The sequence below is a fragment of the Falco cherrug genome, chromosome 9 (assembly GCF_023634085.1).
Source record: "Falco cherrug isolate bFalChe1 chromosome 9, bFalChe1.pri, whole genome shotgun sequence".
In the NCBI taxonomy this organism is placed as follows: Eukaryota; Metazoa; Chordata; class Aves; order Falconiformes; family Falconidae; genus Falco; species Falco cherrug.
Window position 1 is genome coordinate 10203144 of NC_073705.1, and position 23398 is coordinate 10226541.

Here is a 23398-nt window from a genome sequence, read left to right on the forward strand (position 1 = left end):
CTCCTCTGTTTGGGTCAGGAAGGGTTTAAGTAACGCTTGAGTCAGAGCGCCGCTCCATTCTGGGACGCGGCAGCAGTTAGTTGCCTTCACAGGGCTGGCTGGGGTCCTGGCTGGCAGCAACTGGAAGAAACCACGAAGAGTTATAAAATTACCGTTCAGAGTAGGAGTTCCTTTGTGATCCTAGCTGTGGGGGATAACTCACGTCCTGGATAGTGAAGTTTATAATCCTATCCAATGTAATTGAGCATGTTCTAGTTATCCATTACCTAATCTTTAGTTAATCCTAATAGGTTTTGGCCTCAATGTTTTCTTGTGGCAGTGAGTTCTACAGATTACTTATGTTATATAAAAAGGCTTTTCCTTTCAATTCTACATTTGCAACTTTTAATTTAATTGAGCGTTTGCTAGCTCTTCTATTACATGAGAAGGAATAAATAGTCCCTGGCCAATTCATTGTATTTGTACTGTTAGTGTGCCCTGCTCTTATTTCCATGATAAACCCTAGCATAACAAGTTTAAAGCCTAGCAACAAGAGTGGTCTAAAAGCACAAAAACTCAAGAGGGATATTTTTTCATAATAAAGTTTTGTTTGTTCACAAAACTGAGTGTTTCTGACATGAGTTTCTTCTGCTTCCAATTGGAATAACAAAATCGAGCTCCAAAGATTTGTTGTCCCTCATTCCTTATTTTATCAAAATAACATACATGTAAAATAGCCTTCTGCGGTTATTGTAAACATGTGTCAGAGGGGAAAAAAAAAATAAATCTCCATTCACATGATACTGTTAGTCTGATGTACATGAAGAGGTGCATTATCTGGGGTTTTCTTGAGCCGCCTTCGCTGTTTATTGTGTGCAGCCGATGGCGCTTGCTTGAGAAACTTGACTCCGCGCTCTCTCCGTGAAGCTGGAGCTCCGAGAGCTGCTGGGAGCACCTGCGGACAGCTGCTCCTGCCTGTGGTCTGACACAAAAATGTCTGCCTTTAATTTTGGTATGAAGTCGGTGGCGTTAAGTCAGTCCGTGCTTTGTAAGGACCCTCGCTGTTCAAGAGTTCTGGCACAAGGAGCGATCATGGGGCTGTTTTCTTGAGAAGAGTCCCTATAATTATTTTTGTAGCACCTGGGCATGAATATTAAAACAACTTGTAAACAACTAGAAAGGTAGTGAACTCGTGGTGGAAGGTGGCCCGGGCTGGCTCATCAGTGCCACTTGCTTTGTGTTAGAATCCAGTGAGAGGTCCCAGAAGGAGGCTTGTTCAGAGGAAAGCCCAGAGTTCCCACATTTAGTTTTAGAAATCAGGCAACTTTTAAGTGACTAGTCTGGGGAGATGTTGATGTCAGCCAACAAGCAAGGACATCGAATGCAGAAAACCCCAACAAACACTGAAAACCCAAACCCACAGCATAGCAAATACTGGATCTGGAAGATTTGGCCAGTTTCTGTGGGACTTGAGTTTCCCGCTGTCAGTATTGTTGCACAATTTCAAGCTGGTTGTTGCTTCTGCAGTTTACCATGTTTATAGACCCCAGTTTGTTAGCTTTGATTTGTTCTGAAGGCTTTGAAGGTTTGTAGTGATAATTTTGCCATTAGAACACCAGCAAATGTGGGTTTGGATTGAAGGTTTGGCTTGGTTTGCTACACATTGTTAACTTTCATGTTGCTGTGACCCTCCTGGAAACATGATAAAACAAACGGATACTCAAACTTCGAGTGTTTTTTCTTAGGAGTGTAAAAGTGTGAAATAAGGATGTGGATTATCCATGTTGGTGCTCTTAATTCTGTTGCCAGTTAACTGGCCAAGTCTCTCACTCTAATGCCGGTAGTGACCTCATCTGGAAAAGTTTTGTTGACTTTGAATTTGGTTCTGTAAATCTTGGTTTACTTGTTCTTATTTTCTATCTTTATGATGACAAATTATATCCTTTTACGTACTCTGACCGTAAAGATACTTCATGTCTGCTGGGGAATGTGTGATGCTGCTTTGCTGTGGTGTGTTATTGGTTGGGTGAGTTACAAGAAAGTGTTTCCTTTTTCAAAATTGCCTCAAACCACCATCTCCTCAGTCCTGGAGGTTTTATTTGTGCTGTGTTGTACCACAGAAGCTTCTGCGATTCCACTGTCATTTGTGGCTTGTACCGTATTGGTGGCAGTTGTTTCCGAGAAGGATTTTTTTGCCCTTTGTAATTCATGGAGCCTTCTTTGCTCCTCGGATATTTTTAAAGGGGAATTATTAAACCTTCACAGAAAATAAAAGGAGTGCTGTGGAATATGCCAGCAGAGAAAGAAAAGCTGCAAGTGCTAAAGAAACCTAATGAAGTTCTTCCTGAGAACTCTTCCATTTTTAGCTATTTCGGCTCAGAACTGCACGGGAACTACCATCTTAAGAGAAGGTCCAAGGTGTATTGTGTAGGTCTGTGCATTGCATATGAGGTGTTGAAAATTGTGAATATACCATTTCAGTAATTTGAATGTTTTATTTATTTTAATTCAATAACTTGACATTTTCAAGTTTGTTTTGCTTTGTTTTGTTTAGTTTTGGGGTTTTTTTTACTCAGTCTGGTACCTCTCTAGGAAGGAAAAGTGAGTGTTTTGTACTAAATTGTAAACTAATGTGCTTGTTTAAAATAAATCGCAAACATTTGGGCAAAGTGGTGTGTATTGGCTTTTTACCTGTATTTTCAAGTTACTTTTAGGTAAAAACTGTATCGCAAGGATAGCTTGTATACACATCCATTTCAAACCGTATCAGTCATTTTATGTGGGTACTTAATTCTGAAACGTACCAGGTAAACTTTGCTCCATTTCTTTCACTGTTATCCCATAACTTCATAAAATGTTGGTGAGTGTTTGGAGGAGTGATGGGAAAATGGGTGATTTCTGAGCCTTCCCCTTGAACTTGAACATCTCTTCTGTGGCCAGGCTGGTGCCAGCTCCACTGAATGCTCCTGAATCCTTCCGCTGTCACCCGCAGTGCCACTGAGGTGGTGGGATGGGTGACTTGTTAAAAATACCCTCCCTGCAGAAGTACTCCAAGATCTCTTTAGAAACCTGCAGGATTTCTAAACCTGTAGATACGGTTCTTTGAAGTTGGGCGCTGCAGCTCGCTTCTCCAGGGAAATGTGCGTTTCCCAGCTGCCCTGCGATCTTGCCTGGAAAACGGTGATGTTCCTGAGGGAACGTGAAGAATGGGCTCCTCGCCTGAAATGTCTCAAGCTGGAATGTGACATGGTCCCTGCTGGGGCAGGGGTAGGCGTGCCCTGACCATCCCACCCAAACCTGATCCATCTGCTGCCTCCTTTTATAGAGGTGCTCCAGGTCCTGGGAACTCGCTGCAGGGTCTGATGCTCCGCTGTCGCGGCGGTGGGGACAAGGGCTGTCATAGCAAACCTGGCGCAGGTTCCTCGGAAGGAGGGATGGTGCAGCCCCTGGGTCTGTCTGCAGAACTGACAGAAGGGAAAGGGGAGAGGAGTGTGTTTAAGTTCAGACTTCTCGGGGGCTGCTAAGCAATCTTCTGAACCAGGGAAGAGAGACAAAAAAAGTAACAAAGATACGTTTTGGTTGGTTTGGTGGTGTTTTTTTTTAATGGTGGCAGAAGCAGTGAGTAAGCCTGCGGGCAGGGCCTGATGCCTGCCACAACCCGAGCAGGAGGGCACCCGAAGGGGCTTTTGTGGAAACCTGCTGCGATGGTGCCGGTGTGTGACCCTGGGGCTGAAAACACAAGGCTGCACAGGGCTGGCAGGTGCCATTGGTGGCCCTGAGCGGGTCCCCGCTGCCCCGCGTCCTGCGGAGCCGCAGCCCTGGCAGGACAGGCACCAGCACACACACACACGCTTTCTTAAACTGCTTCCTTAGAGGATCAGACTAAAAATCCACTTATAAAACTGAGCTTAAAAGAGACTCTGTGGGTCATCACCTGCTCCCCCCAGAAGCTGTTCATGGCCCTGGGGAGGGTGGAGGTGCCCCAGCACAGCCGGTGCTGGCGGTACCCAGCAGGACTCGCCGTGGTACCCGGTGTTACTGGGGCACGGTACCAGTCACGCCGTGCCAGCACTCTGCCCGTACCCAGCTGTGCTCCAGCCTGACATTTCGAGGTACTTTATTTGGGGACCCCAGATCCTGCTCCCCATGATGTCTCCCTGTGTTATTTTCCAACCGTAGGGGTCTGAGCTGGCCCCCAGGCTGGGACCTGTCCCTGGCCAGGTGAACCATCAGAGGGGACAGTCCTGACCCAGCCACTGGCCCCCGCAGGACCCGGGAGAGGTGAGCAGGCAGGAGCACAGCCTGGCACCCAGGGGTGCTCAGTAGTGGTGCTGGGCCAGTGCAGGTGGCATGAAGTTGGGGCCCTCGGGAGCTCAGTGCTGGGCTCCCCAACTGCCCCCACGGGCGGGCGAAAGTCCCTGTGCTGCCGCCCGGCAGGAGCATATGTGTGTTTGGAGGCTCCCGCCCCTAAGCTGCTTTTATTAATTTGTAATCCCCTGCGAGCAGGAGGTAAAGGGATTCGGGGGATTAACGGGCTCACAGTAACAACCACAATTATCAGCTCCGGCTGCCTGGGGCAAGCGGTGTGCACACGCACGGGGCTTCCACCCCGGTGCACACACACACACAAGCGCACGGAAATGTGCCCACGCGTCCCTGCACACACAAACACGCAAGCACCCACGGAACAGAGCGCGAGCTCACAGGCACAGACATAGGCACACACACTTGCGGGTGCACACACACACAAACCTGCACACCCACATGGGCACACTGGCTGGCACACACACCCCTTGCACGCACAAATGAACACACAGACTGCGTATGAATAAGTGCACGGCCCTGCGTATGCATGTCCCTGCACCCCTATACGCACATATGTGCTTCTGCAATCACCCACATGCACCTGTAAATACACACATGAACACACGCATGAACATGCAAATAGACACATGCACACCCACATGCACCTGCAAATACACACATGCACACCTGTATGCACCCGCATGTGCATGTAAAAACACACATGCAACCCCCATCCCATGTCCGCCCCATCCTCAATTAGTGCAATTAACCTCTGCCAGCCGCAGGGCACTGATTGCCATGGGTCAGACACGAGTCCTCACCAGTTACCTCTCCGCTCTCATTAACTAATTACTGGAAGGGAAGCGGCCCCCCCCACCCCGCTCCCCGCGGCCGCCGTCGACGGAGACCCGCGCCGCGGGGGCAAACGAAATCCGGGAGCGGGGGCGGGCGGGGGGCGGCCGGGCCCGGGAGGAGGCTCCCACCGACGGCGGCTCCCCTGACTCCCACCGTGCCGCCGCTCGGGGCGTTGCGGGGGCCCCGGGGCCGCTTTACACGCGAGGGCGGCGGCTGCAGCCTGAGCCCAGGCGTGGGGCGCGGCGGCCCTGGCCACGCGTGGGCCGTGGGGGACGACGCTCCCCCCCGCCGCTTTCGCGATGCTGAAGGGCCCCGCGGTGAAGCGCGGCCCAGCTGCGGCCCGGCCCGACGGCACGGTGCCGCCCCCGGCCCGCCCCCCCGCGCCGGCCCCGCTCCGCCCCGGGAGGCGGCCGCCCCCGCGCCGCTCCCTGCGCTCCCCTCCGCGCCGCTCCGCCACTCCTCCGCAGCCACCCGCGCACCTCGGACGGCGCCCGGCGCGCCCGCGGGGGCCGCGATGCTGCTGGAGCGGGTCCGCGCCGGCTCGGAGAAGGCAGCGGAGCTCTGCCCCTTCCCGCGGAGCCCAGGTGAGGGGCGTGGGTGCGCGGAAACCTCCGCGTCCCCCCGCGGAGGCGCCAGTGGCGGCTCTGGGAGCCCCGGCGGGAGCCTCAGCCTGTGCCCGTTCCGCGCTCCCCGGGACGCCGTCGGGGCCGCGGTCGGGGCGGGCTGCAGGGGAGCGCGGGCAGCACGACGGCACCGGGGGGTCCGTCCCGGTCCGTCCCGCCCGCCCCGCGCTGTTCCCTGCCTTGTCCCCGCATCACAGCCTGCCCCGCCGGCCCAGCGCCTGCTACGGGCGCCCCTTCGGGGCCCATCGGGTCTAGACTGGGGCTCCCCGCCTGCTTCCGGAGGAAAGGCGGCGGCTGCCCTGGGCTCGCCCCGCTGCCCGGCCCCGGCGGCGGCTTTGCCCGGCGCTGCGGAGCGGCGGCTCCTGCCCCGGGGTCCCGCCGCTCCCAGCGCAACGAGGGCAGGGACGGAACGGGGAATTTCTGCCCGCCGGTTCCCCCCCGACGGCGGGCACACCCTGCGCCACCCCGCCCCGCTCCGCCCCGGCTTTTTCTCCGCTTTGGAAAAACTCCCGTTAATTCCTCTCTTAAACGCGTTCGGTTTTTTTCCTTCCCGTTTAACGAACGGAGGCAGCACTGCCGGGACGAGGAGAACCGGCCCGCGCTGCCCTGGCGTGTCCGGAGCTCCGGGGCTCTCCCCGGGGCTGGCAGAGCCGGGGCCGGGGCAGGGGGCCGGATCCGGTGCGGGGCCGTCCCGGTTCTCGTCAGCATCGACCGCGACCGACGGCGGCTTAAAAACAAAACAACGAGGAGCCGGGGCAGGCGCCTCGCCGGGGCGCGGGGGCCGAGGGGACACTGGGACCGGGACCGACTCCGCGGGTCGGGCAGCCCGGCAGCCCCCCCGCGCCGTCGGGCTGGTGTCCCCGGGCTTAGCGCCCGGTTTGTCTCTCCGGGCTCTCCGCGGTGCGGGCATCGCAGCCGCGGTAGCTGCGCGTTTGACCGGGCAGTCGGGAGATGCTCTGCGGGGGGAAGAGGCGACACCGCCGAAAGCGACCCCCCGGTACGGGAGCGGCGCGACAACGCCGTTTTCCCGCAGGACGCGACGCTCCTTCACGGCCCCGCGGTCCCCGGCCGGGCTCCGTCGGGGCCCGCGGAGGCAGCGGGAAAGGAGCAGCGGGGCTCACCGGGGCAGGGGGGCGGCAGGACCAGGCCCGGCGGGGGTGTTCGTACCGGCGAGGGGTCGAGCCGCGCGGTGCTTTCCCCGGGCCGGGGGCAAATCCCGGGGTCTGCGACTCGCAACGAGCTCGGGGCAGCGGCCGGCGCTGCCCCCCCGCCACCCCCGGCTGAACCCCCCGCCCGCCGCCGGGCCCGTCGAGGGGCGGCCCCCGCCCGGGTTTCGTTTCCGGGCGCCCCGGAGCCGGCGCCCTCCCGCCGTGGCCGGCCGGGGTGGGTGGGGGGCTGTGCCGCCGGCCCCGGGGGGGGTTGTTAAATACAGCGCGCGGCGATGCCCTGCCCGGCGCTTCAGAGCGCACCGGCGGGGCGGGGCGGGTGCTAAAAATAACCCGCTTCAGCCAGCGACATCCCCGGCGCCGCGGGGGTGGCAGCGGCCGGGGGTCAGCTGCCGCCGTGATTTGGGGGGGCCGGGGAGGGGATCGCAGCAGTTCCGCACCCCCGGCCCGGCCCCGGCAGCGACGGGGCGGGGGGCGGTGGCCCCGCGGAAGATGCGCCAGTGCCTGCGGCCCGCCTGAGGGAGCGGCGCTGCCGCGGCCCGCGGAGCCGCCATGCAGCGTAAGAGCCGCGGGCCGTGCTGTGTCGGGCCGTGCCGTGCCGTGCCCTGTCCTTTCCGGGCAGCCCGGGGCCTGGGCCGCTGCCTTTAGCGGTGCCGTTATTTGGGTTATTTGTTTGGACGCGATGAATTGTTGAGAGGACGATTAATACGTATAACGATATCATCTCCATCTCTACCCCTACGCACGGCTATGCATCTCTATATATCTTTCTATAGTTATCTTTACATATAGATATCCTTATGTCTTCATCTATCTATATCTATACAGCCCTGTCTGTAGATGTCTCTTCTGTATGCATCCCGATGTATCTATATTTATGTACCTCTATATCTACGTTTTTACCTGCCTGTCAATAGCTATACCTATATGCCGATTTCTCTATATTTATGTCTATATATCTGTACATTTCGTTTTCTATCTACTGTATCTGTTTATTTTTATATTTCTATTTCTCTGTATCTGTGTCCTTGTATCATCTCTTTCTGTTTCATTTCTGTGGATATCTGCAGGGCGATGGGACAAGCCTACTGCGCTTTTATTTTCAGTGCAATTCTCGTAATTTTTGGTAGCCTCTTTCCTCACCCCGCCCGGGCTACCCCGCCGTTATTTGCAGGTGAATTTTGAAAGAGTAGGAAAAGGAAAAAGAGCCTGGAATAATTGCATTGCAACTTTGCCGGCGGCTCGGCCCGGGGGTTAATTCTGTTCCCATCCCTTCCCTGCCTGTTTTCCCCGCTGCTCCCGGGCGCTTCCCCCGGTGTGCGGCCCGGGGGTTCGCTGCTCTCTGCGGCGCGGGGAGAGGCTCCCCCGGCGCCGCGCCAACGAATTTGAACGAATACTCATTTTTTCGGGCCGTTCCCCGGGCCACCCTCGGATCGGCCGTCGGGCGGCAGCAAACCCCGGGGGCGGAGGGCCGGGCCGGTCTCGGGAGGCGGTGGGGCCGTCGGGGCGGTGGCTGACGGGGGCTGCCTCCCCGCAGAGATCCCGCTGTGCGCCGGCTGCAACCAGCACATCGTGGACAGGTTCATCCTCAAGGTCCTGGACCGGCACTGGCACAGCAAGTGCCTGAAATGCTCCGACTGCCAGACGCAGCTGGCCGAGAAGTGCTTCAGCCGCGGGGACGGCGTGTACTGCAAGGAGGACTTCTTCAAGTGCGTGGGGCCGGGCCGGGGGCGGCCGGGGAGAAGCCGGGGGGTGCCGGGGCGGGTGGGTGTCAGGGGCACGCGTGGGGTTCAGCACCGCGGGCAGCGGCGGCCGGGCTCAGCACCGCGGGCCGGGTTCAGCACCGCGGACAGCGGCGGGCCGGGTTCAGCACCGCGGGCCGGGTTCAGCACCGCGGACAGCGGCAGGCCGGGTTCAGCACCGCGGGCCGGGTTCAGCACCGCGGACAGCGACGGGCCGGGCCGGCAGCCCACCCTGCCGCGCTCAGCGGCCGCCGCTTGTCCCCCCCCCCCCCCCCCCCCGCTCAGGCGCTTCGGGACGAAGTGTGCCGCCTGCCAGCAGGGCATCCCCCCGACCCAGGTGGTGCGCCGGGCCCAGGACTTCGTTTACCACCTGCACTGCTTCGCCTGCATCGTCTGCAAACGGCAGCTGGCCACCGGCGACGAGTTCTACCTCATGGAGGACAGCAGGCTGGTCTGCAAGGCAGACTACGAGACGGCCAAGCAGAGAGGTACCCCTTGCGCCTTCCCTCGCATCCCCTGAGGGCAGGAGGGATGCGGCCTGGGGCTCTCCTGCCCTCCGGGACACGCTCATGGGCCGGGCGGAAGGGGGGCCGGAAGTATCTGCCGTCGGCGGGTGTCTGGAGGGGGGACGAGGGTCCCATGTCCCTGGGGCCGCTCCGCGGTAACTTCACCTTTAACTCCCACCGTGTCGGCAGAGGCTGAGTCCACGGCCAAGAGACCGCGCACCACCATCACGGCCAAGCAGCTGGAGACCCTCAAAAACGCTTATAACAACTCGCCCAAACCGGCGCGGCACGTCCGGGAACAGCTTTCATCGGAGACGGGGCTGGACATGCGGGTGGTGCAGGTGAGACGGGGCGGCCCTCGCCCCCCACCGGCTCTGCGGGGGCTGCGGGGCGGGGGGCGGCGGGCAGGGAGCCGACCCCGCGGAGAGAGAGCTCCCCGGCCTGCCCTGCTTGCAGGTCTGGTTCCAGAACCGCAGGGCCAAGGAGAAAAGGCTGAAGAAGGACGCGGGGAGGCAGCGGTGGGGTCAGTACTTCAGGAACATGAAGCGATCCCGGGGGACCTCCAAGTCCGACAAAGACAGCATCCAGGAGGAGGGGCCCGACAGCGATGCCGAGGTCTCCTTCACAGGTCGGTCCCCGGCGCCCCGGTGCCAGACAGGGCTTTGCCGAGCGCGGTCCGTGCCCCCCGGCCGAGCTGCGGTCCGTGCCGTGGCTGCTTTCACACACACCCCGGGCCACGTTAATAATTTTCAGCCGTAACGGAATGAGTGACAACAAGTGTCCGGGGCGGGAGAAGCGCGGAGCCCCGGGATTTACCGCGGGGTAAACCCTGGCAGGGCTGCGGGGGCAGCCGGGGCTGAGGAAATTCTGCTTTTCCCCCGGGGGGGCCTGTGCCAGGTCCGGAAAGGTGCGGGGAGAGCAGGGAGAGCTCCCCGGGCAGGCGCGGCGGGTGTTAGAGCCGCTGCTCATACACAGCCTTGTCCAGGGGCTCTTGGAAATAAGAAAATCAGAGAATCCACAATCACTGAACGTTTCTGTGGGGAAAAGTATAACATTTTTTTTTTTCCATCCTATTTAGGGGTGATTTTATTTGCATAGTTACTAGTTAAGACGCCCCGGTTCTGTGGGAGCTGTTACTTCCCCACCGTGCTGTGAGAGGGAGATTGCTGCGTGGTGGGAGGTTTCTGAACCCGAGGGTCTCATTTTTGGAGCAGAGATTTTTGTTGCCTAACCCAGGGAGACACCTCCACTAGCTCTTATCCTGCACTCTCCAGCCCCACGGCAGCCGCTGCAGAGGCAGAATACGGCCCTGTGCCCGGGGGGGGGGGGGGGGGGGGGGGGGGGGGGCGGAGGTCAGTGCCTGCAGCGCTGCTCGGGGGCACATTCTGCACGGCCCCGAACTGCCCCAGGGCTAAGGGGGCTGGTCTGTGCTAGTGCGGAGCCCAAATGTGCGTGCCCATGTGTGTGTGCATGTATCGGTTTTAAGAATACAGGAGAAAAGCTGAAATGCAAAACTCCGTGTACATATTTAGACAGACACAGGTCTATAAATGCACGTATGTTTATACACACACTCAGCTTTGCGTCTTAGCTTCTCTCCCGTGTTCCTAAAAACTATTTGATTTTCAAGTCTGTTTATACACACTGTGCATCAGCATCATTAAATATGAATATACTATAAATAATAACTAAAAAATGTTGAACAATTATTGATAGCTTGATGCCACAAACAGGTTTGTATCCTAGGCAACAGAGCAGCTCTCACTGTCCACAGAGCCCCTAACGAATGCAAACAATTTTTGCTCGTAGCTTGAAAAATATTGCTCATTTTTCAGAAGTGTTTTAAAGTCACACAAATACATTTCATTAGCCTGCTCCTGAGCAGACAAATACTGCTGAGATTTAATATATTTTTTTCTGAGCGATGGAGAGTTTTTCTTGCTTCAGTGAGTGTTTAGGTGGCTCCTAAAAATGATATAAAAATTCAGGATAAACCTCAAAGCCAAACAGAAATGAAGAATAAAAGGTAAAAAGACATTGAACTTACATTCCCCTGTAAAGGATTATTTTTGAATCCCAGTCTTATATTTTAATATGTAATTTTCATGCACATTTTTAAAATCCAAAATGTATTAGATGTTTGTACTCAGAAAAAATAATAATCCCGTGGCCTTCTATGAAGAGCCGTCAACAAGGATGGGAGTAATAAGGAATTACAAGTGGCCAGTGTGTGGCTGCTCAGCTCCCATCCATCTAATCTATTTATACCTAGAGCCTGCAGGCATTCCCATGCAACCGCTGCCAGCCGTGACCATTGCCCTCCCAGTAAAACCAGTCCATTTCCCTTTCAGATGAGCCCTCTATGTCTGAAATGAGCCATTCCAATGGGATTTACAGCAATCTCAATGAAGCGTCCCCTGCTCTGGGGAGACAGCCTGGGACCAACGGGAGCTTTGCTCTGGATCACAGTGGCATCCCAGCTCAGGACCAGTACCACGACCTGCGATCCAACAGCCCCTATGGGATACCCCAGTCACCAGCTTCCTTGCAAGCACTGCCAGGCCACCAGCCTTTAATCTCCAGCTTGGTTTACCCAGACAACGGCTTGGGCATCATGGGACAAAGCGGACAAGGTGTGCCCCAGTCCATGAGGGTCCTGGCTGGGAACGGACCCAGCTCCGACCTCTCCACCGGCAGCAGCGGGGGATACCCGGATTTCCCTGCCAGCCCAGCCTCTTGGCTGGATGAAGTCGACCACGCTCAGTTTTGATACAGGTTCCATCACCACGCAGTGGGAAGGGAAAGGACTCGGTGCTGTTAAACGTCTACTCTTGGGAATGAAGGATGGACAGACTGGGACAGCTGAGTGGGGCAGGAAAGCGTGACGACACGGAGAGAGTGGGCATGCTTTCCAAGGTTGACTGAGGACGGTGGGCAAAGGCAGTCGCACCACAGTGATTAGTATACGGAGCATCTAAACGAAACTGATTATTGTGTCTTTACTAAACACCAAGACTTGTGCTTTACAGATTTGATATAAGGTATTTTGCTTTCTGTTGTCAGTACATTCTTCAAAGCAAGGACTTGCTTCATCACCCATCCACACTGAAACCTTTTTAAGAGAAAATAAAGTCCTCATCCACGGTAAAAGGTGTGACAATGTCTATATTTCTATAGGAGAAATGTTAATAGTGAATCACTTCAGAAATCCATGGTAGAAAATTTCTCTGTTCTTCCAGCATATTTTTTAAAAAGCGCACAGATGTGGTATGTTTTTGTTTTATTTTGAATTTACATTAACTTTTCTAAAATGAAATGGTCTTTAATATGCCAATCATTTATCAACAACACTTTTCCTTTGTAAAATGAAAATCATACTTTAAATCTGCTTCTCATCTTTTTAATTTGTAGATTGCTAGTTTTATTCTTCCATATAAGCATTAAACCGTGAATAGATGTATTTATTACCAAATAACTACACATTTATCACAAGGTCAAGAGGTGATTTTTCTTGACCTAGGAAGACTAGCAGCTCTGGGTTGTGAATCTTATGCTTTTCTTTCAAATTCCTTTGCAAATATTTTACTGCAAAGTGTCTCAGAAATCACCCTGATGTCTTGTTGCCAAATCCCTTCCTGGGGCGTCTCTCAGCAGAGGGTTTCGGCTGGTTTAGTTTGAGCCATTCTCCAGGCACTGCTGGGAGCGTGTCAGAGCGAGCACACGCTTTCCTGGTGACACTTCTCTGTTCCAGGCATTTGTGTATTTCCACAGATATAGTGCGAGCTGATTGTGAGGAAAGGCAAGACAATATGTATATTGTTCTCTGTAAAAATTATTGAATTTACTGTAGATTATGTGAATGTCCAGTGTCTTTTATTTATATTCTCGCTTTCTCTCTGATGATCAAATACTTCAAGATTACAAATAAATTTGTCAGCTAAACTTTACATAGTCTTTTGCTAAATTCACATCAAAAGCATCCATGTAGGTAAATACAATACCTGAGACTTGGGAAAAGCCCTCAAAACTCAACACTGTGATTCAACACTTGTCCCTTTCAGTGGAGGAGCAATCCCACCGATGTAAAGATGCTTTGATAAGAAAACCTGACAGTTTTGGAGGCTCGCAATCCTTGAGAGAGCCAAACAGTGTTGCTCTACGCATGCACACACTTTGATCACAGTCAGGTTATTTTTGATGGGTCATGGTTATTTTTCAGCGTTCATCACGAAGCAGATGAACAGCAGCAAGCAGGAATCTGTGCTGATAAAGCAACAGAAAATAAAGTCTGATACTGTCTGTCTGTGAACAGAAAGTTGTGCACGTGAAACACTAGAAGTCAGATATTGGACCATTTCAAAGAGAAATCAGAAAGAAACGAAAAAAACCTCCTAAGGAATTAAGATTGGCTGAACATATGCATTCTGTGTGTGTGCACACACGAGAAGTGCACGCACATGTGTATCTTCATATACAAATGTCTGTGGTCACGCTCCTGAGAGCAGGGTGAGGCACTTTGCTGAAGTCTCTGGTATAAGAATCGGGTGGGAGACGCTTTTTAAAGCACATGGGCTTCCAGATTCTTACTCCCCTGGGAGGTTGGGGAATATTTGTACCAGGGTCTTCCACACGTCAAGCATCTTTGAGAGCGTGTGGATTTGAGAGCAGCAGCACCCTTTGGCAGGGAGGCAGCGTGGCGGGTGGGGGTGCAGCTGGCTCTGTGCCCAGTGCCATGGGTGATGCGGTGGCACACACCAGCCCACGCTTCGCAGGGGACCCCAGGGGAAGAGCTGTGGTGTCCCCGGGAGCTGCCAGGGCCCCGGCATGGCGCCTTGCCTGGGGGACTCACCAGATGTCAGGCGGCGACACCGGGGAAGTCCAGGCTTTTATTTCTTACCTCTTCTAAAGGACACCTCGCCACTGCTGGAACCGGGGCCACTGCTGGAGCCGGGGGCTGTGCTGTTGTCTCTGGTCCCTTGAAATAACCACCCTGGTTGTTGTGCAGCTGGGGGGGATGTCTGCTTGCCATGACATGTGGCTGTCGCTTGCTGCCTCCTGGGCCTTTGCTCAACGAGGGTTGGATACCAACGTCTCCAGAAGTGAGGAGGTATTGACAATATTTGCAAGAAGATTTAAATTTGCAAAACGTTCATTAACCATCAGTGCTGTGCAAGCACCTGGACAGCTTTGCCCCCTCCTGTTACACATGCATTACACCCTGCGAGAGGGGACATGCCCAGCTCCTGCCCTTGGTGAGCTGGCAGAAGCCTGCCCAGAGCAAAATGGGTGCATGCACACTGCCTCAGTGCTGCAACATCCACTCACCAGTGAAACTCACTCTTTTTTTTCTTTTTTTCTTTTTTTTTCTTTTTTTTTTTCCTAGAAGATCCAGTCCAAGAGCTACAGCAGGGAAGGGAGAAACCCCACTGTGTGACACCATGGGGCTTTTGGTGTAAAACCACACACCAGCTCGGACCTGGGGGTGATGCTTGCACATTTGCTGGTGTGTCTGCTCCTAGGGGGGATTGTTCAGGCAGGTGAAGGCAGCCAAGGCAGAAATTTGCCTCATTCACATCCAAGCTCCTGAGTAAGCCCAGAGCTGGGCTTGGCAGCAAGAGTCTGGAGCTGCTTTTTCTTCCTTCTGCAGAACTGAATAATAAAGGGACAACTGTTGCTGCTAGCCCATAGGTACAGTGCAGGGACAGTCCTTTTTGAAATTTATGGAGTAATTAGAAAATTATGGGATATTTAAAAAGCAGATTATGGAACTTCACCCAAAGAGAAAACAAGAGTTTGTGTTCTCAGAAATTCTATGTTTTCTAATCTCTTGCTTATATTCTAGAAAAAACTCACCAAACCGGGGTGTATTGCATCAAAACATTTTGGCAGTTAATGTATAGATAATATTTTCCGATAAAAGACTAAAAAAAGACTCTAAAAGACTAGTATTTCCTAAAAAAGAAAGAAAGAACAACAGAAAGACAGAAATGTAGTTGATTTTAGGATAATGCTGCTGTTATAAAACCGGTGTCTAGAAACTGTAGTAATTGAACACATATTTTATAGATCTTGTTTTCATCGTTTCCCTCCCAACAAATAACCAGCACTGTTGTTCCTCTCACCCTGGGAATTCCCAGCGGATGGCTGAATTTAAGAAAGGACGAAATGGAAATTTCCCCCTCCGCCTTTGTGCTTTGCTCTGAAAGGCAGAACGGGCTGAAAGTTGCCGGCACTTGTGCTCGTCTGAACGTGGAGAAGAGCTCCGTGAACGTCCTGATATAAAATTCAGAGATTACATTTCAGCCTCTCCTTTCAGGGCTGAAGCTCAGGGATTCCATTAATATAAATGCTTTCTTCCCGTTAAAAAGAAAACCAATTTGGAAGAAGCAAATAAAACTAACACGATCCAACTGACTGACAGCTTGTAAAACCCAAACAGAATTAGGAAGAGGGGTTTTGCATGGCTCAATTTGCAGGTGAGCTTTACAGCCTCTGCTGATTTGCGTGAGTGCATGACATGGGAGGCAGGAAATTTTTTGTGTTCTCAGTGAGGGAAATCAAATGGAGGAATCTTTTTTTCCAAATAGCATATTCATTCTTTTGAAAACAGTTGTGCCGAAACTTGCATTCTCTACAGACACGGGAAATGATTAGATTTTGTGTCAAACAGTAGAAGTAACTTATTTTTTTCTTATTCTGTTTTCCTCTATCAGGCCAACGAAATGGAAGCCCTCATGCTAGGAGGGACAGACACCACCTTGCTGCTAAATATTTTTTGTGGCTTCTGTGGGGGTGTCAAGCTCTGTGACGGAACCTGTTTCTTGCAGCGGCCGAGGCAGTAACCCACCGCCTGTGGACCCGACTGGGAGCAGTGAGGCCAGCGGGAGCCATGTGCCGGGAGGGCAGCTAATCCACCTGGCTCCACTCGTACTGCTTCTACCAGAGCTACAACTGGAGCTGGTGTGAACGGAGCCAAACAGGGCCAGGACATGAGGATTTTATCCAGCCTGATCCAGGGGAATGAGGTGGTGAAAGGGGGTGGTCACTGGCTGGGGCGCTACCGCTGGACTGGGGGCAGCCTGCTTCCCTGGGGCAAGGGGCTTGGGGACCTTAGTGCTGCTTTGGGGACACTACTGCCCCTTTGGGGACGTGGGCCAGGTGAAACTGCTCGCCCATGGGGAGCAGGGAAGGTGGCTGGGGCCGGGTCATCCTCAGGCTCCTCTCTGGTGGCTTTTCCCAGGTGTGTCAGAGCATCTGAGCCAAGGTGCCCTCACCGCCCCGTATATCCCACCATGCCTCTCCCTGCCTGCATCAAGGTCCATGGGAACAAGGCAGGAAAGCAGAGACCTGCACAATTTATACACTGAGATAACATTTAAAGGCAGCAAATGACTTTGTTAAAACCTGACAAGAAAACCAAGCTAGCAAAGATATGTTGGGGGAAAAGCAAAGGTGTTTAAATTAGGGTTTTTTTTACTTCTTTCTGACATCTTTATTGTGTGTCTAGGTGTGAGTGCATTTTGCACTAAACCACACCTGCAGGTGTGTTTGTTGGCATACAGGTGTGGTGGATAAGGAACAGAGCCCGGGGAAAACGTTGATTTAGAATGCAAAAGCACTGTTTTTGTGCTTAGCATTTTGCAATCTGGGGATGAAAAATAATTTAATAGCCAAATATCCACAGCTTCTGGGTTTAAACAACCTGTCCCTGTCAGAATGCAGTCAGTTTTTGCACGTTATTTCTCTTGCAGAATAAACACATGCATATATATATATGTGTGTGTGTGTGTGTGTGAGGACTGTCAGGGATGTACTGCCTGTAGAAACCACAGACCGTGATCCCCTGATGGACAATGCTATCAAAATGGTGTTTTCTGGTTTATAAGCAATAAAACTGCATTTTTGCTATCAGGATATTTTGTATTCTTTACAGGTAATTTCTAAAAAATGAATAAAGGAGACCTGGTGTAGCTCTGGGGGCTCTGGGGCCAGGTGGTGATGCTGCTGGGACCAGCACTGGCCAACACCCCCTCACTGCTGTTTTGGGGCTCTGGTAACGGCGATGTTCCCAAGGGACGAGTATCCAAACGGAGGGGACCTGGGTCCCTTCCCCTTCTTCTGACCGATTTGCTGTGTGTGAAGCACTGAGGTCCTTGCTCTGAACCCAGGGAAAACAGAGGAAAGCCAACAACTGACTCAGTCCTGACTCACCAGAGATGTTTTTTGACACTTATATATATGACCCAGAGCCTCCTCCGGCAGCACAGACAGAACTGCCTGGTAGGATGGAGAGATCCCAGAGATTTGGACTCAGTAAATATTCCAGCAAAGATGCTGCATTTCAACGGGCAACTTTGGTGACCAGCAGCCCACAGTTCAGACAAAACCAAGCTCCGCACCTTTTTTTTTAGCTCCCCGGTTATTTTTCCACTGCGGTCTGAAGAGCGTCTCTGTCTCTCTGGGGAGGGCAGAGCCACTTGCTGCCAGTATCTGGCTGCACACACGTCCTGCGTCCCACTCCCACCCGGGCACTGGCCTCTTCCAGCTCCTATGCAGGAGCCTGTAAAAAGTCTCCGAGTCAGCTGGAGGCGAGTAAATCATTCCTGACAGCTACATCTCTACAGGGCAGTTAGAATTAATGTAACAATTTGGCGTTTAATGAAGCAACAACATGCTGGGCTGCGGAGAATAGCTGGGACCTGCTGCAGTCATATTATAATCCCTGAGGGACTCAAACGGCAGAGACTTCATCAGATGCTGACTTGTTAGGCTGAGCAAACTGCCATGTGGGAGGAAAGCGGAGCGCCTGGGAGCTGCAGCCCCCTCCAGCTGGGAGGCAGCCAGCGTCGGCCAGCTGAGCGCAGCTTGCAGGGACCAACCTGCGGCTCTGAACCCACAACCATGTGGCCTGATGCTCCGGGGATGGGCATTGGTCTAAACAGAAGGAGCAGCCCAGGGGATGCGAGGGCACGTTGGTCCCGTGCTGCCTGTGCTGCTCTGCTGGGAGTTGCATGTTGAGGGAGTGCTGAGGCAGGTCAGAGAGATGCTGGATCAATGTTGTTTGTGTAAAAAAAAAATAATAAAATCTTCTGAAGCTTGTTGGAAGGGTAGAGAAAATAAAAGCTTGTTGGAAGAGTAGAGAAAATAAACCAGCGCTGGAGGTGCTGGGGGGGACGGGGACCGGCAGAACAATATGTTTTGTAAATGAAAACCAGCTTGATCAGGTGCTCTGCACCCAAAAGTCTCTGATTTCCGCAGAAGTTGCAGGTATTCCAGTTGTCTCCAGGATAAGGCCTTTTAAAAACACTCTCTGCATGAAGGAGGGAGGGAGGGGAACGAATGCAAATGACTTTGGAGACAATCTCCTGTTTCCCATGTATATACATATGCTCTCAAAGCATTGCAGCTTGCAGCAGCTTGGATGCTTTAAAATAAATCATGCAGTACATGGTTTTTTTTCTCTCCTTGTTTTTAAATGAAACCGTAGCACAAAACAACATCCCCTTGCTTCCAAAACCATCCGTGCTGGTTCTCCTCTCCGGGGCTGGCTGGTGTGTGTGTGGCCATAAACCTCAACACGTTTTGTTGTGAAGCCTCACGGTCACTGGCTTTAAGGGCTTGACAGGTTTATAAAGTGCTGAGTGTCCCAGAGGGACGGCGGCACTGTTTGCAGAGAAGATGAAGCGTGCCATATCCAGCTGGTCTAACAAGGCAGCGGGAAATCTAAATTAATTCAGGAATCACTTCTGTTTTTCCAATGGAGGATGTTGTTCTCCATCTATGGAAATTGCACATCAGAATGCTTATTAACGGTGGGCACAGGGGGTACAAGGCCAGGCTCCCCTCTCTTATCATGGTGTAAATCAGGGGGCATTCAAACCCCCAGGGGTGTGAGGCAGCAGAGCAAAACAGGGGCCCTTGGGGCTGTGTCCCCCGCTGGTGGGGGCTCCCTCCCACACAGACACCCCACGCAGGGCTGGGCAGGGTTTGGGGTGGAAGGTTTATTTCCACTTCAAACAGCTGATTTACTCAAACCTGCCTGTAAAGGGGGATCAGCCTCAATGAGTCCCACCTGGGCTCTGCAGGGGAGGCCCCAGGGGAATTATTTAATGACTCCTGGCTGCTCCTTTCTTAGGGCTGTGTCTTTGCTGATCTCTGGCTACCCTCAAACATCATGGGGTTGCTCTGTATTGACCACTTGGGACCTGGGATTGAGCTTTTCCTCTGTGCTGAAGGTCAGTTGCGTGGGCTGGGTTTGGGAGAGGTTGTTGTGAATTCATGGGATGCAGGGTTGATCTTGTCTCCAGACTGTGATGCTTGGTGTTTCCTCAGGATCTGTCCTGGCATTTGTGGGGGTCACAGACTAAGCAGTATGTGTTTCTTTATATCCATAGGGAGGTTGGTTCCTAAGATGTGATTCTCTTCTCAACTGAAAAAAACCCAAAACAAGCCTCAGATGATATCATCCTGATGTACAAGCCTTTACTTAACCCAGCCTGGGTTTGAGGGGTTGGAGTTATCTGCTGGTTCCTTTTTGTGAGGCCACATGATGCTGAGCTGTGGCTGTTTTTCCTTCTGTGTGCCCCAAGTTGGACTAGGGTTTTTTTGGATTGGGTTTGTTTTCTCAAATACGAATTCTGATTTGAAAGGTGGAACAAATGGATGCTGAAGTTCCCATTTGCCTGCTCCTGGAGGCAGTTCTGCCCTGGGTCTGCTGCAGCCTTGTCTCTGAGGGGGTCTCTGTGTGCTGGGGATGGGAGGCTCCTGACAAATAAGAGGGACCAAACAAACTGTGTCTGTGTGTGTGGAAGAGGAGGGATGGTGGTTACCTTCTGGCTAAGGAAGGCCTCAACACTGGGAATCACGCCGCAACCCTTGCTTTCTTGGGTACGGTGGGATGGTGCCTGCTGGGCTCATCTCTGAACAGTGGAGCAAAGCAAGGTGGTGTGTGCTGGGCAGCCCCAGGCTGGCAGGAGGTGGCAGGGGTGTGGTGGTAGCAGTGTTAAAAAGGTATTTATTGTAACTATGCTTTTTGGAAAGTTAAGGGAAATATCCAGTGCAGTCCTCTGTACTCTGCTCGTGCTGGTCAGCCTGCAGCCCCTCGGGCACACCTCCAGCAGCAACTGCTCTGATGGCTCCGACCAGCCTTAATTGAGAGCCGTGGGGAGCCTTTAGCTAAATGAGGGAGGATTTGGACAGCAGACCCCCATGTTTGGGAACTGGGCTCCAGTTGTTGAGTTTATCACGTTGAATTGGCTTCATATTAAATGGGGTTTTTATGTGAGCGATTGAGAAGGAGCAGAGCCAGGTCCTGCTTCTGTTCCTTGCCACCAGCAGCGCTTAACACAGCCTTTTCATTTTCATTTTCTGAACATACCCTCCTCACTGTGGCCTGTTTCTGACAGGAGGCTGCCATGAACTTCAAAATTAATTTTCCTGGACTATCCTAATCATTCTTGTTGAAACAACCCCTTGTTATGCCTTCATTGGGACTTGGCTCTGGGGGATAAGGGTGTTTTGATGAACCTGCCTGATGTGGCAAAATTAAAACTTATTCTGGTTTTAATTTGTACTAATCATACACTTGGAAATACAGAATTGGTCCCCTAAGTGTTTTTCTGGACTAGAGGAGCAGGCCTGCTTATTTTAATATGCTGCATGTTAATTGTGGGATGCTGATATTAGCTGTGCTGCAGCAACAAGGGCAGTGTAACCACACGAGTCAGTCTGGAGACAGAGTTGTAGCCCAGATTCACTGCTATACAGACTTGTGCAGTTTTTTATCACAAGACTTGCCAACAGGAAAATCATCATTTTCAGAAATTAATTCCCTTGTGTTAGTTGAAGCATCTCATTAACGTAGAAGAATACTAATTGGACATGCTTTGATCAGGTGGCATATATCATTCCTACTTCAATATAAAGGACAGTGGGTTATGTTCAATGTGCAAGTTTAACTGTTCAGACCAAGCGCAGCGTGATGCAGTGGGCTCCTGAGCAACCCCACAATAAGCAGCGTTTGCAGGAGCTGTCACTGAAATAACAAAGTGCTCAGCTCTGACTTTTTTGCTTGGCTGCGGGGTGCAGTTTTAAGACATGTCCTCGTGCCCTACTGTCTTTCCTGGGGGCAGGAAGCCTCTCCATGCCTGGTGGACAGATGCAGAGCTGGGTGAGGTCCCCCTGCTCCACCTGAGCTGTCTGCTCCTTTCCTCACAGCACCAGCACTCCTGGTGCTGTGGAGAGCCAGGGGCAGGGCTGCGGGTGCAAGGAGCTTCTGCACTCCTGTGTGTTCGCAGGGGTTTTGGGCCCTTGGCATGGCCCTGGAGTTAAGGTGAGTCTGTGTTTGTCCTTCAGGCGTAGCCCAGCTGGAATATGATCGCTTTTATGGCTCTGTGGCTTGACACATTACTTGTCATTAATATTATATAGCCAAGCAGAGATCAGGTTGCGGTGCATGGAGCCTTGATACAGTTGTGCTTTCCCTGCTGTGCTCAATGGGACACCCGGGGTGAGCCTGGCTGCAGGGATGTCATGGAAGTCTGTTGAAGGTTCATGAGGCAGGACTGTGCCTGGCCCCCTCACCCCTGGTTTCCTGTGTCTGTGGGAACAGGAGTCACTCGGGAGTCTCCTCCTGCTTCCAGCAAGGCAGATGCTTTACTCTCTGCTAGTCTTGGCCGAAAGACCCAAATCCTCAGCAGAGGCTGGAGGAAGGGAAAACCAGAGTTGTCTTTATTTAAGGCCATCCTTGCTCCTGCTGTGAGTGAGTGCAGGGAAGGTGTCGAACTCCAGCCTGCCCCAGGGAATGGCTTCGCAAAGCTCTCCTCTTGCACCAGTGCTTCCTAGGGCAGAGCCACAGTTACCATGTGCTGCTTCAGACCCTGTGAATGTGTTGGGTGTTACGTGTGTCCCATCACACTTGTGTGCAAGTGTCTTTGAAAGATTTTTCTTCCTTGAGCTCTATCAGCTGTATACCTAGAGCTCCATACGTGCTTACAAGTGCATCATATATAACACATACACTGTGTATGCTCGGTACCATGGGTTGTGTGTGTGCTACAAAGCTGCCTCTCACCAGTGAGCTGGCAGCAGGTGGATGCTTTGCTTTGGCTGGAAAAGTAAAGCCAGGACTTACCTTGGATGTTTTTCAGCTGTCACAGACCAGCCTGCAGCTTGATGGCAATTACAAGCCTGCAGGAGAAATTCCTCTTTGAGCAGCGGGGTTGAAGGTGCACGTGCTCAAGGCAGAAGGGTGCCGGTGGTTAAAAACCACCGCAGGCTGCATTAGCTGTGTTTTGGGGAGCCCTGTCACTTCCCACAGATCAGCCAGTCGTGCTAATGAGAAGGTTCACTCTGAAGTCACCTCTCCTCCATTAATTAAAGCTGCTTGGTGTGAAGCAGTGAAGAGGAATTGAGGAAGGGCTCTTGATGCAGTTACACTTTCCATAGATGTTGCTGAGTAGCCATTATGGCCTGTGAAAGCCTTGTCAACATTTTTCCAAGGAAGAATGAAAATGTAAATAACTTTAAAATGATTCAATGTCACTGTGGTATGGAAAAAGGTCATGCTGCTAAAGACCATTTATCTTTTTGCCGATTTAAAAAGCTTTTTTCCTATTACATTTTTTGAAATTAATGTTTTTAAACATTACCCAAAGTAATGTTAACAATCATGGGGTTTATGGGATTGATCGTTATGCAGGCTGGGCCTTAAATTGAAAAAGATTTGTTTTAGGTAGTTGTTGCTGGGAGGGTTTAACAGATGTTTTGATTTATTGCTTATACAAATGTTTGTATGATTTAATGAAAAGACAAAACCACATCCTGAATTCCTACACAAATACGAGGGTAGAATATTCTTTGAGGAGTGAGTTTGAGATTATGGAAGCAGAGCTTGTATGTGCGTGTAAATTGTTAAAGTATATAAACCAGAGGTGAGCCTGAAGGGACAGGGTCCTTATTTTGTAGATCAGGGCTTGGAGGCAAGATAGATTGTAGACTTGGTTTCCCCTTAGCCACCTCTAGCGCTGCTCCTCGCTGCTGTGAGGGCATCTGGATCTCTGTGCTTTGCGAACCTGGCAGTGTGGCAGAAAGTCTGTACCTGCTAATGCTCTCTGCAAAGACCCAGGCCAAAGGAGCCATGCAAAGCTGCGGTTCAGATGTCTGTCTGGTGTCCTGGTTGACTAGGATGCGAATGGTCTGCTGCGGGGTTTTGGCACCTATTA

General features: G+C 52.3%; 1 protein-coding gene across 3 annotated transcripts; it reads left to right on the forward strand.

The window, feature by feature from the left end:
• The first annotated feature begins 5581 nt into the window (after window positions 1-5581).
• On the forward strand, window positions 5582-13117 carry LHX3 (LIM homeobox 3). 3 transcript variants are annotated; one of them, XM_055721496.1, is made up of 6 exons: window positions 5582-5723; window positions 8466-8637; window positions 8956-9158; window positions 9366-9517; window positions 9633-9804; window positions 11528-13117. In XM_055721496.1, exons 1-6 carry the CDS (start codon window positions 5654-5656, stop codon window positions 11944-11946), a joined length of 1188 nt encoding a protein of 395 aa, XP_055577471.1. In that variant the 5' UTR covers window positions 5582-5653; the 3' UTR covers window positions 11947-13117. The 3 variants fall into 3 exon arrangements, with proteins under 3 accessions (XP_055577471.1, XP_055577472.1, XP_055577473.1); XM_055721497.1 differs by lacking the exon at window positions 5582-5723 and adding an exon at window positions 7194-7487; XM_055721498.1 differs by lacking the exon at window positions 5582-5723 and adding an exon at window positions 7197-7487 and having other exon boundaries at window positions 9008-9158.
• Window positions 13118-23398: the final 10281 nt, after the last annotated feature.

What these genes read in the sequence shown, in the direction of transcription:
- LHX3 (XM_055721496.1), top strand. Translation starts at nt 5,654, where the DNA reads ATGCTGCTGGAGCGGGTCCGCGCCGGCTCGGAGAAGGCAGCGGAGCTC. An exon ending in TGGACATGCGGGTGGTGCAG is followed by an intron (nt 9,518 to 9,632) that starts GTGAGACGGGGC and finishes CCCTGCTTGCAG; the next exon opens with GTCTGGTTCCAGAACCGCAG. An exon ending in TGCCGAGGTCTCCTTCACAG is followed by an intron (nt 9,805 to 11,527) that starts GTCGGTCCCCGG and finishes TTTCCCTTTCAG; the next exon opens with ATGAGCCCTCTATGTCTGAA.